General features: G+C 42.2%; 1 protein-coding gene across 2 annotated transcripts in view; it reads left to right on the plus strand.

The window, feature by feature from the left end:
• KDELR1 (KDEL endoplasmic reticulum protein retention receptor 1) overlaps positions 1-15,128 on the plus strand; it is a 30,859-nt gene extending 15,731 nt beyond the window's left edge. For both annotated transcript variants that reach the window (XM_073571151.1, XM_073571150.1), the window contains exons 4-5: positions 10,997-11,249; positions 14,412-15,128. In XM_073571151.1, the coding sequence (XP_073427252.1) occupies positions 10,997-11,249; positions 14,412-14,446 (288 nt within the window). In that variant the 3' untranslated portion in view covers positions 14,447-15,128. The remainder of the gene's footprint in view (positions 1-10,996; positions 11,250-14,411) is intronic.
• Positions 15,129-16,610: the final 1,482 nt, after the last annotated feature.

The following is a 16,610-nucleotide window of genomic DNA, read 5'->3' on the forward strand; positions in this document are numbered from 1 at the left end:
CAGGTGTGCTAGTGATAAAATGATACTGTATGGGAACAGATTAATCTACTGGAGATCGTTCTGTCTCCTCTCCTTTTTGAAGTGCATTGAGCAGCAGGGTGGTGTGCTGGTAAAAGGAAAAAAAAAAATCTTTTAAATCTTCTGCCTGAGCGAGTGCGACCTGAGCGTAAGTGCGAACTGTGGTAAGTGTGTGACTTGAGATTCAGTGAAGGGGTATTTGGAAAACCTATAACACATACCTGTGTGAGTTGCTGAATTGTAGGTTGCTGAGTGCTTTCTACCTGTTCAATTTTTGGGGGGCTTGTTTAACCTATTTTTTTTTCTCTCTACAGGATTAATCTCTTAATTTACTATATGTGTTTTTAAGGGTTAACTATATTGCATTTAAATCTTGAGGTGTAACTATATTCACAAGGGGTTAATTAAGGGTGGGAGTTCATCATTAAGGGTTTATAAGGGGCAGCTGGTTGGGGCTCAACTCCTTTTGGAAGTGCATTGAGCAGCAGGGTGGTGTACTGGTAAAAGGGAAAAAAAAAAAAAATTTTAAATCTTCTGCCTGAGCGAGTGTGAACGAGCTGAGTGTAAGTGCGAACTGTGGTAAGTGTGTGACTTGTGATTGAGTGACTTTGGATTCAGGGAGTTTCCAAGGGAGGTATTACTGAGTTGCTGTTACATTTTATTAATACTTTTTATTTATTTTTGCTTATCTTATTGTCTGGTGCAATCTCCATTAGGATGTGCTCCACTATTGCCAATGCCATCCAGTGCACGTCTTGCCGCATGTATGAAATCCTTGAACAGCCGGTCGAGGGTGCATACTGCTGTGCGAGATGTTAGCACGTTGTGCATTTGGAAGCCCAGATACTGGATCTAAATATGCAGCTGGCAACACTGAGATCCATAGACAATATGGAAAGGAGTCTGCTGCTCACTGAGCAAACGCTCAATGGGATAGATGAGGGGGGGATGCTGGGTTGGAGCTGCAGGACAATGAAGCAGCTAGCTGGGTGACAGTTAGAAGGCGGGGTAGAGGGAAGAGCACCAGGGAGGCTAGTCCTGATCTGGCACACCCCAATAAGTTTGCTAAGTTGGCAGATGACTGGAGTGTTAGTGCAGGAGTAGCACTGCTGCAGCAGGGCATGTCCTCTGAAAGCCGGAGGAGTGTCTGCTCCAGTAAGGGGGGAAATAGGAGAGCAGGGCAGGCCAGACATGTTCTGGTAGTGGGAGACTCAATTATTAGGGGAACAGATAGGGCAATCTGTCACAAAGACAGGGATCGTGGAACGGTATGCTGCCTACCTGTCGCTCGAGTCCGACACATCGCTGATCGGGTTGACAGATTACTGGGAGGGGCTGGTGAGGATCCAGCGGTCATGGTGCACATTGGCACAAATGACAAAGTTAGAGGTAGGTGGAAGGTCCTTAAAGATGATTTCAGGGAATTAAAGCAAGGACCTCCACGGTGGTATTTTTGGAAATACTTCCTGTGCCATGCCAGAGAGGCAACGGGAGATTAGGGAGGTTAATAAGTGGTTCAGGAATTGGTGTAGGAAGGAGGGGTTTGGGTTCCTGCAGAACTGGGCCGACTTCTCAGTTGGCTACAGGTTCTACGCTAGTGACAGGCTGCACCTCAATGGGGAGGGTGCAGCTGTGCTGGGGGAGAAAATGGCTAGAAGGTTGGAGGAGTGTTTAAACTATGGATGGGGGGGAGGGTATTCCTTTTATAGGAGGGGAAGACAGTGCAGGTAGAGACCTGGGCACAAATAATGAAATTGGGGGTGGGGGTGGCATGCGGGGTGATGTTAGAACAGTTAGGGTATGTGCACACGCTGCGGATTCCGCTGCGTTTCCGCAGCGGTTTTGGCCGCTGCGGACCCGCAGCAGCTTTAGCTGCGGTGTACAGTACCATTCAAATGAATGGTAAAAAAAAACGCTGTGCTGACGTTGCGGAAAAATCCACGCGGATTTGCTGCGGTTTTGAAACCGCAGAAAGAATTGACATGTCAATTCTTTCTGCGGATTCCTATCTCCACCATTGTGGAGATGGTGAATCCGCAGGACCAAACCGCAGGCAAAACCGCAGATAATCCGCAGGTCTTTTGACCTGCGGATTATCTGCGGTTTTTGCAAAATTCGTGCGGATTAATCCGCAGCGGATTCCGCAGCGTCTGCACACACCCTTAATAATTTAAGAAAGAATAGAGGTACAGAGAGATACATAAAGTGCATGTATACTAATGCCAGAAGCCTCGCCAACAAAATGGAGGAATTGGAGTTAATGTTGTTGGAACATAATTATGACATGGTGGGGATATCTGAGACATGGCTGGATGAGAGCCATGACTGGGCGGTTAATTTACAGGGCTATAGTCTGTTCAGAAATGACCGTACAAATAAACGAGGGGGAGGCGTGTGTTTATATGTAAAATCATCCTTAAAACCCATCCTTCGTAATAATATATATGAATCTAATTAAAATGTAGAGTCCCTGTGGGTAGAGATAAGGGGAGGGGGGAAAAATAATAAATTACTGATAGGGGTTTGTTATAAGTCTCCAAAAATAATGGAAGCAACAGAGAATATCCTCATAAAGCAAATAGATGAAGCAGCGACTCAAGGAGAAGTCATTATTATGGGGGACTTCAACTACCCTGAAATACATTGGGGAACCGAAACCTGCAGTTCCGGCAAAGGTAATAGGTTTTTGACAACTATGAGAGACAATTACCTTTCACAACTGGTTCAGGACCCAACAAGAGGGGGGGCACTGCTAGACCTAATATTAACCAACAGGCCAGACCGCATATCAAATGTAAGGGTTGAGGGTCACTTGGGTAATAGTGATCACAAATTAATAAGTTTTCTGGTGTCCTTTAATAAGATGTGTAGTAGAGGGGTTACAAAGACACTAAACTTCAGGAAAGCAAATTTCCAACGAGAGATGAGAGATGATCTGGGTGCAATTAACTGGGACGATATCCTGAGACATAAAAATACACAAAGAAAATGGGAGACGTTTATTAGCATCCTGAATAGGACCTGTGCACAATATATACCATATGGGAATAAACATGCGAGAAATAGGAGGAAACCACTATGGCTAAATAGAGCTGTAAGGGGTGCAATAAGAGATAAAAATAAAGCATTTAGAGAATTAAGGCAAGTAGGTAGTGATGAGGCATTAAATAAATACAGAAAATTAAATAAATTCTGTAAAAAGCAAATCAAGACAGCAAAGATTGAGACAGAGAGACTCATTGCCAGAGAAAGTAAAAATAATCCCAAAATATTCTTTAACTACATAAATAGTAAGAAGCTAAAAAATGATAGTGTTGGCCCCCTTAAAAATAGTCTGGGTGAAATGGTGGAGGAGGATGAGGAAAAAGCCAATATGCTAAAAGACTTTTTTTCAACAGTATTTACACAAGAAAATCCCATGACAGATAACATGATCAGAGATAAAAATTCTCCATTAAATGTCACCTGCTTAACCCAGCAGGAAGTATGGCGGCGTCTAAATATCACTAAAATTGACAAATCCCCGGGCCCGGATTGGATACACCCCCGAGTACTGCAGGAATTAGCACAGTCATAGATAGACCATTATTTTTAATAATCTTTAAAGATTCCATAATAACAGGGTCTGTACCACAGGACTGGTGTATAGCAAATGTGCCAATATTCAAAAAGGGGACAAAAACTGAACTTGGAAATTATAGGCCAGTAAGTTTAACCCCAACTGTGGGTAAAATCCTGGAGGGTTTTCTAAGAGATACTATACTGGAGTATCTGGAGAAGAATAACCTCATGACCCAATATCAACATGGGTTTACAAGGGACCGTTCCTGTCAGACTAATCTGATAAGCTTTTATGAAGAGGTAAGTTCAGGACTGGACCAAGGGAATGCAGTGGATGTGGTGTACATGGACTTTTCAAAAGCTTTTGATACGGTGCCACACAAAAGGTTGATACATAAAATGAGAACAATGGGGATAGGGGAAAATATGTGTAGGTGGGTTGAGAGCTGGCTCAGGGATAGGAAACAAAGGGTGGTTATTAATGGAGCACACTCGGACTGGGTCACGGTTAGCAGTGGGGTACCACAGGGGTCAGTATTGGGCCCGCTTCTTTTTAACATATTTATTAATGACCTTGTAGGGGGCATAGAGAGTAGAATTACAATATTTGCAGATGACGCCAAACTCTGCAGGGTAATCAATGCAGAGGAGGACAATTTTATATTACAGGAGGATTTATGTAAACTAGAAGCTTGGGCTGATAAATGGCAAATGAGCTTTAATGGGGATTGCGACCACATTTAGAATACTGTGTACAGTTCTGGTCTCCGGTGTATAAGAAAGACATAGCTGAACTGGAGCGGGTGCAGAGAAGAGCGACCAAGGTTATTAGGGAACTGGGGGGTCTGCAATACCAAGATAGGTTATTATTTAGAGGTCGGTGGGCCGAGCTGGGGGGTGGTCCCTCTCTTTACCGCGCAGAGATAAAACAGAGACAAGATGGAGGCAGATTCTGGGTGCAACAGGTCCAAGTTTATTTCACTTGCCATCCGTCTGACGGCCTCAGAGCACACCGCACTTTCTTTACCTCACGGCCCTCCGTTTCCAGGGCCGCTTCTCACACACCGTACTCTATACTGGGGACGTGTATGCATACACCGTCCCCTCTGCACTCGTCGACGCTCCTTACAGGTCCGTCACTGTGGCCGCCTTAGGCCCATAAACCAACAGCACTTCCACTGATCAGTCATCGTGTCCAACACGGTGTCCCACACCCGGTGTCTCGTCTCTTCTGCGGTTCTTCCTGTCAGGACCACCCCCCTGACGTTCTCTCTCCTCAGTCCCCCTGGTACGGTTTGCCTCACAGCGCACAAACTGTCGTAGTCCTGTCACTGGAGCTCCCCCTGGGGACTGGAACTTTCTGGAACCCTCCCTCAGTATTTATAGTATTCCCTGTCCCCTGTCACTGTAACTCCGCCCCCCATGACCAACGGTTTCTCAAGCCCTAAGCTGACGTCAAGTCCTTTGCTCACACTCCTCCCTGCCATCTAATGGTCAACCCAAGGTACTGCACGTCCACTACACTTTCCTAGCTGTTTCCCCATTGTAGTAACTGTCACCTATCTAAACTGTGCAAACCTATCTTTCTCTATTCTGACACGTCCGTCCGTCCGTCAGGTCACTTTCCCTACAATTACACTTGGGGTTATTTAGTTTGGAGAATTGAAGGCTTAGGGGTGATCTTATTACAATGTATAAATATATGCGGGGACAATACCAAGACCTATCTAATGATCTTTTTACTCTTAGACCTGTGACGGGGACAAGGGGGCATCCTCTACGTCTGGTGAAAGAAGGTTTAAGCATACTCACAGACGCGGATTCTTTACTGTAAGAGCAGTGAGACTATGTAACTCTCTGCCATATGATGTTGTAATGAGTGATTCCCTAATAAAATTTAAGAAGGGACTAGATGCCTTTCTTGAAAAGTATAATATTACAGGGTATATACACTAGTTTCCTTAATATTGCGTTGATCCAGGGAGCTAGTCTGATTGCCGTATGTGGAGTCGGGAAGGAATTTTTTTTCCCCAATGTGAAGCTTACTGATTGCCACATGGGTTTTTTTTGCCTTCCTCTGGATCAACATGTTAGGGCAAGTTAGGACAGGATATGGGTTGAACTAGATGGACTTAAAGTCTTCCTTCAACCTTAATAACTAGGTTACTATGTTACTATCATTATTCCTCAGCTGGTGTAAAGAGGCCAGGAAACAAGCACTGAGCGACTTCAATATTGTCGCTCGTTTAATGGCCTGAACTCAGCGCATGTAAATGCAATGTAAATGTTTCTGTGTGATGGTACAATATGTTAGTATTTAGGGTCCCAATGTAAACTTTTAACTAGGGCCCCACTTTGTCTAAAACCAGCCCTGGTGATATGTCCTAGCTAGTTCCTGTGTTTCAGCCTGGATCACAGCTAGAGCTGCAATCTAGGACTTGTGTTAAAGCCCTGTACTCGGCTTTAAAACAAGACTGGGATCGCAGCTCTATCTGCAGTCTAACTTGAGAATTCCTGGGTTAGAATATATAAGCTGCACATTTGTCTGCAGCTCTCACGTCAGATAGAACCCTCAAATGCTCTATCTCACTGCTAAAGCATAATTAGAAAAGAGATTTTTCAAGTCTGCACAGCAAATTAACTCATTTACGTCTCATGACGTGTAGGCACATCATAGGCCGCCTCCCCCTCTTGATGCGGGATTCGGCTCCGAGCCCCCACCTTTTCAGGTACATGACAGCTGATTGGATAAGCTTTTATGTGCCCGTAACAGCAGCTGGTGGAATCATGATCCACCTGCTGCTGTTAACATGTTAGATGCCACTGTCAATCACTGATAGCGGCATTCAACATGCACACGCATGTGTGTCACTAACCCCCTCCATCGGCGCCTCTATCACATCATTGTGGGGCGCCAGATGGGTTTGCAGGAGGCCCCCGTGCTTTTCTTTACCAATCTATGGGCGCCACCACGTGGCCAGTGTTCATAGCAAATGATTATTTCTGCTACATTTAGCGAGGCTGAAGCCCTGCTGTGTGTAGCACAAGCGATCAGAAGATCGCACCTTCAAGTCTCTTAAGGAGACTATTAAAGCAAGTAAAAAGCAGAAAAAGTTACTTTTTAAAAATGTTTAAAAAAAAATAAAAGTTTAAATCACCCCCCTTTTTGCCCCATTCAAAATAAAACCATAATAATAAATCAAAAATACAGATTTCGTATTGCTGCGTTTAGAAACGCCCGATCTATCAAAACATAAAAAGAATTAATCTGATCTGTAAACGGCATAACAAACACCCGGTGTTCAGGCAGTCGAACCCGAACAGTAACACGGAGTTCTTGGAGAAGCCCATTTCGGTGTCCGAACAGTTGGTGTTCGGTACGGACACCGAACTTTACTGTTCGGGTTCGCCCATCTTTACTCCCCCACTCCTTCTGCCATCAACCAAGGTGAAGGGGCTACGTGGGAGCGGACAGGCTGAGAATCTGTGATATGTGAGTCCCCTCTTTTTTTTGTGTAAGATTGGATTCTAAGAGTAATTTTTTTTATTTAGCTTTTATAGCGATTTTAAAAAGATTTTGTGTGCTTGGTAGGTACATAAAATAAATGTAAAAACTGCTGTAATTTTGTGACGCAGTTTCTCACAATGTGATTTTTGCAAAAACAATGTTGTTAAAATTCACATTACAAGAGCACAGTATTTGCTTATAATCACTGAATTGATGCACATTAGTATAAAGATGTGTGTAAACCTCAGTAAGTTGTCTATGTATACACTTTATGTTGTGCACGCTCAAAAGTGTAGATTTTCATAGCATATTGCATGGGTCTGTTTTACAGTTTTGTGAGGACAAGCTTCTATTCATGGAGGACATTGTGGTATACATGAACGTGCACACCTAGATCTATTCTTTTTACAATGGTTTTGTATTTCAGGCTCAAATGTATGTTTGTTTTAATGCACTTTTGAAGTAATTGCTGTTCATCACAAAATTACATGAGAGTAGATATTGCTGTAAGCAGCTCGTCATTACGACAGCAATCCATCAGGTTCTCTGGTTTCAGAAATATTTAAGGGTGTAAGGGGAGCGCTTCCATTTTGAGGTGTGCTATCACTGTATCGTTATAGGTTGTTAGCATTTCCTGCTTAAAGCTAGACTTTTGTTCTCTCCATTTCTGATGGTTTTATAGCTATGTGTCTGCAGAAAAAGCCCTAGGTGAGATGTATGGACTCTACACGTTAATGTTTTAGGTGTGGTACATTTTATTTTCTGTTGAGGTCACACAAAAGAATTATATGAAAAATGCCACTGACGCAAAACATACATAAAGATGTCTGGTCTAGAGATGGGCGAACCCGAACAGTCAAGTTCAGCTTGCATAACGAACATCTACTGTTTGGGCACGGACACTGAACCACCAGCTCCTGCAATGTAAAGAAATAATAACAAAAAAAAAAAAAAAAAAACAGCGTGGATTCCCCTGTGTTTTTGATAACCAGCCAGGCAAACTCACAGCTGGGGGCTGCAACCCTCAGTTATCAGCTTCAGGAAGGCTCTCGCTGTTATTAGTGGCAGCAGGTGTCAGCTAATGTGAGCAGTAGTCCCATCAGCTGACACTGCTCCAATCACAGCTGAGCGCTCATGCTGTCTTTTGACAGTATGGGAACCGCGGCTGTCTGACCGGTGTTGATAATTTTACTGCCAATCAGAATCGGTGTTTGCCACCCTGTCATGCACATGACAGCCTGGCAGACACTGGATGTTCGGGCGCCTCATTCAAGTGAATGGGGTCCAGGTACTGTTCTGGTACCCGAACATTTGTAACTGTCCCCACCCCATCCCTAGTCTGGACTTATAAACTGCTGGGTGGCATTTGTGCCAGGTGTTTACTTTCAGAAAATATATGGGTATGAATATTTGATGTTTTTATTTTGTTATTTAGCGTTTATTTGTGCTTCTCAAATTGGTGAAAAATTTACCGGACTACCTAGAGCACAATATATCCCAAAAGCTTTGGCAGTAAAAGGGTTGTTTATTTTTGGTTGCCCCTTATTCCTATGACCAATCTGGGGCTGCCCAGACTGGTGATTATTCTAAAAATCATCTAATAATAAAACTGCTTACGAGGTCTCTAACGTATCTCCTAAAGTGCCCGACTTTCTAGCAAAGTCAGGAAGTACTTTATAGGTCATGAGATCTCAACATTCAGAGCGGGATTCCACAATCTTTACGGCCACTCTCACAGTGAAATAGCAAGATCTCGTTCTTTGCATTAGTCGAGTGCTCATTACAGTGGATAATTGTTCAGTATCCGCTTAGTACGCTGCAGCACTTAGTTAATGCAAAGAGCGAGAGGGGCCATAGAGGATTGTGGGATTCCCCTCTGAATGTCAAAATCCCACAAAACTGGAAGTTTGAACCTGACTTTTGCTAGAAAGTTGAGCTATTTTGGAGATATCAGGGACCCTTCTGAGCAGTTTTATTATGAAATTTGTTGACCAAAGTAGACAGTCCCTTTTGGCTCGCATTCATTGGCATTTTTTGCGTATAGAATTTAGATAACGCCGTCACCATTGATGGTCGAATGGAGACCAAACTCTGTTACAAGGTTCCTTTGATGCAATGTTCATTTCACTGCCAGCTTACCTTGTGGCCTTGTGCTAAATACTGTGCAATTAGGAGGATATGGCTGATATACATGCTGGGATCCTGGACAGCAGACAGGTAACGTCTGGGCCAGAGAGATAGATCTGAGTGTCATCAGTATATAGATGGTACTGGAAGCCATGGGAAGTCATGAGTTGTTCCGGCCAAAGTTATAGATGGAGAAGAGCAGAGGTCCCAGAACAGAGCCTTGAAAAACACCAAAGTCCCAGGACAGAACCTTGAGGGACACCAACAGAGAGAAGGCTAGATGAGGAGTTAGTGGGGGACTGCGAGATGAAATGTGCAGTCAGTGAGGTAGGAAGATATTTACGAAAGGGGAAGGTCTGTGAAACGCGTTGCTTTAAGTTTGGACTCTGTTTTACAATTATGGAATAAACTTTGGAATTTTAGTAGCTGGATTTTTTTCCTTTTTTTTTCATGTTTGCAAAGTCTGTGATACCAAGGAATGACAGGATTTGTAACAGGAAGGAATGGTCACCTGTACTTCTGCTTTTTCGTGTTCATTCTTTGATTTTGTGCTCATGAGCAATATTACTACCTATTGTAAGTTATGATTTATATAAGTTTCCCTATTGCTTAGGTAAAGTTTTTTTCCATTTGCTATTTTCTTTCCCCCCTCCCTACATACATTACCCTCCTCCTCTCCCCTCCCGTTACTCTCCCACATTCTATGTAAAATAAATTAACTTTTCATTGAAATTTAATGGAAGTAAAAGAAATGTTGTGACCCAACAGTAAAGGTATGACATTGTTGGGCCCTTGCTAACAGAATTACATCAATAATAAATACGGTAATTACATCAGGAATTAGTCCAACCACCTTTCAATTCAGCATCTCTCAAGTTGTTGACCTCCAAGATCATTTTTTTTTTTTATCTAAATGCATGTATGTCCAAAGACATACTGATAGGGAATTTAGATTGTGAGCCCCATCGGGGACAGTGATGATAATGTGTGCAAACTGTAAAGTGCTGTGGAATATGTTAGCGCTATATAAAAATAAAGATTATTATTATTATTTGGGGCTAAAAATAACTTTTGTAAAATGGTCCATTAAATGTTGTGCCGTTTGGTTGTTACAGGCTCTTTGTTTCCCTGCACATTTAACTTTGATGTGGTCTGTGGTCCTAAATCAGCGGAGAGGAGCTCAGAAAGAAAGACAGATGAAAGAATTACACTGCATTTACACAGATTATTGTGAATGAGTCTTCTTAACATTCATCTCACAATTATAATTCAGTGTAAACAGTCAAAAACGCTCGTTCATTGGACAAAATGATGTTTTGTGCAATGCAAAATATTATCGTTCTCGGTAGTGCCACCTCCTATGTAAACAGGACTCGCAAGGATCGATCTAATACAGAATCAGTGACCATGGTGTACTGCCGTGTGCCTGTGTTATCAGGCTATTGAACCATCGCCAATCAATAAATGTTTATAGATCTGTGGTCCTTTACCGACACCGTTCAGATCTTTAGAAAGTTTCCTTCACTGACGGATCCTCAGTTAACCCACTCTGCAGCCAGCAAAAGACAGTGCAACACAGGGACTATAGAAGGCATGTGGTGCAAAGCTTGTAATGATTCGTAGCCCAGAATACATGCATTTAAGAAAAAAAATGTCCCCAAAGGAAGGACACCTGTTAGCATGATCAGATAAGAGTTTTGTTTTGGACAGCAAACAATGTAACCATTAGATCTGTAAATCTTATCATTTATATAAACTAAATATTTGTCATCTATTTCACAGATTTTGTGGACATTTTCCATCTACCTGGAGTCTGTTGCAATTCTGCCCCAACTGTTTATGGTCAGCAAGACTGGGGAAGCGGAGACCATTACCAGTCATTATCTCTTCGCTTTGGGAGTTTATCGCACCCTCTATCTGTTTAATTGGATTTGGCGTTATCAGTTTGAGGGATTTTTTGATCTGATTGCAATAGTTGCAGGAATTGTACAGACCATCTTGTATTGTGACTTCTTTTATCTATACATTACCAAAGGTGAGCCAGAATTGTGCATAGGTGGTTTCCTTCATTGGAGACTGCCCTTACCGTGGTTGTTCCTTCCCGGGGAAAGACCTGGCTAGTCATTGCTTGCGTTGAGAAACGTGATGGTGTCTCCGCGGCTTGTGTTTTGCATGTTTTTGCATATTTCCCATAAGGGTTGGGGGCTTTGCTCTAGAATCACTGCGTTGAGAAACGTGATGGTGTCTCCGCAGTGTTGGATGTTGATCTCCATGAGTTCATTCATCCTCATTTTTCAGTCTTCTACTAGGCATTGCTCCTACTAGCCAGTTTCCTACTCCACACTGATGAGGGGCAATACCCCAAAACAGCTGTATGTGGATGGATACCATGTTTTGGCATAGGTGGTTTCCTTCATTGGAGACTGCCCTTCCCGTGGTTGTTCCTTCCTGGGGAAAGACCTGGCTAGTCATTGCTTGCGTTGAGAAACGTGATGGTGTCTCCGCAGTGTTGGATGTTGATCTCCATGAGTTCATTCATCCTCATTTTTCACAGAATTGTGCAGGAGACCTGGGACACGGAGTCCATTGTTGTCTCTGATGGCTGTTATAACCAGCTGGAGTACTCTGCATTGTGAGACCTACAGCCTTCATTTATGTCATATTCACAATTATGCTCTAAAGGTATAGTAGATGCGGATCCCACAAATGGGACCCATATGTATCTCGAGAAATGGACACAGATGCCAGCCAGTGCCAGTGAATCGGTGGTGGCAATTCACATTCATTCTTATCCTTGAAATAATCCTTTTCCTGAGACAGATGTGCGTCCTATTGTCAAATCTACTATACATTTATGGCACCTCCCGCTGAAGCAACATAAATGTGCATGATGGGACTACCTCTATTAAAATAACGCTAATTCTAAAAATGAATAATCAGAAACAGAATGAAAATTTGACCTCTGTTAGTTTTGTGGATTTTCTTTTTTAACCCCTTAATGTTCAATGACGGACACAGTCCGTCATCAGACATTTCCCCTGCTTTGATGAGGGCTCCGGCGCTGAGCCCGCATCAAAGCCGGGACATGTCAGCTGTTATGAACAGCTGACATGTGCCCGCAATAGGCGCGAGCGGAATCGCCGTCCGCCCGCGCTTATTAACTAGTTAAATGCCGGTGGTCGGCGCTGAAAGTACAGCAGTAAATCTGCTACATATGGGCGATCTGCTCATCGCCCATATGTAGCAGAGCCGATCGGGTTGCGCAAGCTTCTAGCCTCCTATGGAGGCTATTGAAGCATGCCAAAAGTTAAAAAAAAAAAAATGTTTAAAAATAAAAAAAAATTAAAAAAACATAAGTTCAAATCACCCCCCTTTCGCCCCAATCAAAATAAAACAGTAAAAAAAAATCCCACATACACATATTAGGTATAGCCGCGTTCAGAATCGCCCGATCTGTCAATAAAAAAAAAGCATTAACCCGATCGCTAAACGGCGTAGCGAGAAAAAAATTCAAAACGCCAGAATTACGTTTTTTTTGGTCACCAAGACATTGCATTAAAATGCAATAACGGGCGATCAAAAGAACGTATCTGCACAAAAGTGGTATCATTAAAAACGTCAGTCCGGCACGGAAAAAATAAGCCCTCACCCGACCTCAGATCATGAAAAATGGAGACGCTACGGGTCTCGGAAAATTGCGCAAATATTTTTTTTTTTTTTTTTTTTAGCAAACTTTGGAATTTTTTTTCACCACTTAAATAAAAGAGGACATAGACATGTTTGGTGTCTATGAACTCGTAATGACCTGGAGAATCATAATGGCAGGTCAGATTTAGCATCTAGTGAACCTAACAAAAAAGCCAAGCAAAAAACAAATGTGGTATTGCACTTTTTTTGCAATTTCACCGCACTTGGAATTTTTTTTCCCGTTTTCGAGTACACGATATGGTAAAACCAATGATGTCATTTAAAAGTACAACTCGTCCCACAAAAAATAAGCCCTCACATGGCCATATAAACGGAAAAGTAAAAAAGTTATGGCTCTGGAAAGAAGGGGAGGGAAAAATGAAAATGTAAAACCAAAAATACCCCTGGTTGTTAAGGGGTTAAGGGAACAAAAATGTAATTTTTTTCCTGACCGCTGTTTTTCCAAGCCGAAGCTATAGATGATGTGTTGTCCACTGACAAAAATGTATTAAAGTGGGAGGCTGTGCTGTGAAAAGTGTTATAAGTAGCTACATCTCAGGCCCGCGCCACACTAATAAAAGACCCCCGGCTGCCCATCTTTGTGCTATTTTGTGATCTCCATGACCATAAAAGAAACATCACAGCACTTTTTAGTGCTTATGTTTTCATCACTTGTGAGTTTTTAAAAATTTTTTTGCTAAATTCTTTCACAGATGTACCACATATCCCTCCTAGAGTGTATTTACGTACAGCAGAACTTTTTTGCTTTTTCTTTGTTTTTGTTTTTTTTTTTTCTAGATATTTTGTGCCAAAAAGTCTAAAAAAAAAAAAAAAAATATAAAGACCAATTTTTGACCGTGCAAAAATCATAAATCAGTGAACCACTTTTAATGATTTGGACCTAATTTAAAAAAAAACTGCAACAAATAACAGAAAAAAAAGAAAGGTTATTTAATAAAAAAAAAATCCACAATTAATCCATAATGAGTCAGGGCCTTAGTGTCCATTTTCTAAAGTACATTAAAGGGAACCTGTCACCAGGTTTTCCCAATATAAAGCAGTAGGCGCAATGTGGGGATTCACAAGTCCGCAGTCTTGTAAAGCAACTGCAGACTCAAGCCTCAAGCCTGTACAACCTCTTTAACTAAAGGGAACCTTTCACCAGGTTTTCCCAATATAAAGTATGGCCGGCACCTTTAAGGCACCTTTAACTGCATTCTAATAAGCTATATGTAAGTCCACAATTCCCTCTGCATAGTACAAAAAATACCTTTTATTATATCCCTATACGGTGCAGTCCAATGGGCGTTGCTGGTCTTTATCCGTTGCCTCTTCTCTCTCCGCAATCGCTGCCCTCCTTTATGTGGATAATGCGTTTTACATCATCCACACAACGTATCCCACACATGTCGGGACAGTTTATCATCTGAGGATTTTTATTGCTTTTTGGATGTGTGATTGTGGACGGCGAAATTAAAAGCTCGTCTTTTTTGTTTCCTTCTGATTTTAGTCCTAAAGGGAAAGAAGCTCAGCTTACCAGCATAAGAAGATCAAGCATACACGGTCCTCCACAGAATCCGCTGTGACGAGAGGAATTACTAAGGGAAAAAGATGTGTATCACTTAAACTCCAGGGCGGAATGACACAAAACTGAACAGGAGCTGCTTTTCATTTCCACTACTCCTCAAGAAATACTAAAGAAAGGATTCTTGAAGAAGAAAATTACTGTAAAGCTGACTGATACTTACATAAGAGACTGGACTTCAGCGTGTCAGCTATTTTGTAGTACAGGCCTTAAGAATCTAATCAGACACTTTCAAATAAGAATTTTTCTTTTTTTTGTTTATTTTTGTCCTTTTCCTTATCTTTCATTTCCTATTTCACATCCCCGTCTTTTTGCTGGAGATGTAAGGATTTAAAAAACAAAATACAAATGTTCCCAAAAGTTTTATTTTTATTTTTTAAATGTTGATTAAAGCTTTGTTAACCAGTATAGCCAGGGCCTTCTCTTCCTTTTAATTATCAAATACAAAGTTTTTCTTGCCTTTTCCCTTTTTGCCAGCTACAGGTGTTAAATATAAGAAAAGAATGGGTAAATTAAGTTTCAACTGTTATTCGATGGTCAGATATTGTGTGTTTATCTTGGCGAGAACAACACCTAGAATGAATATTTGATTACAGTCTTTCTATGCAATGTTTTGTATTCATTAAATAATGTTGAATTTCACTGCCCCTCTTTTATTTGTGCTGCTAGGTTACATAGGACTTTATTTACAGGTGCAGAAATCCACCCATTTGTAGTTGTAATTTATGTAAAGTATTGGAGTGTTTTTTATTTTTTTTTCTCACAACAGCACCACAAAGAGAAGAGATCCACCCTTCAAGGACAGGAAACCTACAGAATAAAAGGTCGGTACCTTTCCCTTGTATCACTTGGTTTCCTGTCCTTAACCGAGGGAACCTTTCAGTGGGCGTTCCTGAAGACAGAAGATGGACATCAGAAATATTCCAGGCCTGGCAGGTCAACTAAGCCAGCAAGGTTGCCTTTGCCTCGGCTGGTGCAGAGTCCTGAAGCGCCATCGCTGGGTCCAGGGGACCTTCATAAGTGAGTGAAACGAGCGCCACGCTTGGTGACTTGTTGGCCTCCAGATCTATTGGCTGATATGATCCCTTCTCCAAATATGGTACCCTTGGTTGCTTATGAGTTGTAAGTGAACTTCGTGAAATCTCATTTTTTATTAGGCAAGAAAATGTGTATCGAAGACTAAAGGTACTGTTACACTAAGCGATATCGCTAGCAATATTGCTATAACTTGTGACGTTATAGTGATATTGCTAGTGACATTGCTATGTCTGATACTTACCTCCGACCGGCTCCCCCGCTGAATATCGCTGATCGCGCGAGAACGTCCAGGACTGTTTCTCGTCGTCAGCTTCCTGCGGCGCTTCCTGTGGAGAGATGAGCGTGGAGCCGGGCGGGAGTACGCAGGATCGCCTAGTGTGACAGGAAAGTAGCGACCTCCGTCCCCAGCGATGTCGCTGGTGAGATCTGCCTGTGTGGCAGCTCACTAGTGACCACTTAGCGATGCACCAGCGATCCTGACCGCGTCATATCGCTGGTCGGGATCGCTGGTACATCGCTAAGTGTGACAGTACCTTAAGCATAGGGATTGTGCGCTCTATGGGAAGCAGTTACCCGTACCTGGGAGAAAAGGCTTTGTCAGTCTTGTATTGAACAGATTTATGAAGAGACCCCCAACTTTGCCTCCGAATTAAAATCTATTAGAACAGAGGATAAGAATTCCATTAAATCCCTGACCCAGGGGGAGGGAAGGATTAAAAGAAACCTAAGAACTGGTGTCCAAAATCAGATGTTTCTGATAGTTCGGAGGAAGCGGGTGAAGATAGAGGCTTAGAATCATCCTTCGTCATCAGATGAGGACATGGGAGAGTGTCAGTGCTTTCCTGTAGAAGAGAAAGATAAGCTCATTAAAGCTGTTAGTTCCACAATGGAGATAGTAGATCCAAGGCCAGAAAGATCTGTCCAGGATATAATGTTAAGCAGTTTAGAGCAAAGAAAGCGCTGGTCCTTTGCCCTGAATGAATTCTGGTACTGATAAAGAAAGAAAGGAAAAGTCCTTCTTTCCCTTCTTTCAAAAGGAAGTATCATTTTTATGATTCATCTTCCTGGGATAAAGCCCTGAAGCTA

Source organism: Dendrobates tinctorius, unplaced genomic scaffold (assembly GCF_039654945.1).
Source record: "Dendrobates tinctorius isolate UK_male_01 unplaced genomic scaffold, ASM3965494v1 ptg000028l, whole genome shotgun sequence".
In the NCBI taxonomy this organism is placed as follows: domain Eukaryota; kingdom Metazoa; phylum Chordata; class Amphibia; order Anura; family Dendrobatidae; genus Dendrobates; species Dendrobates tinctorius.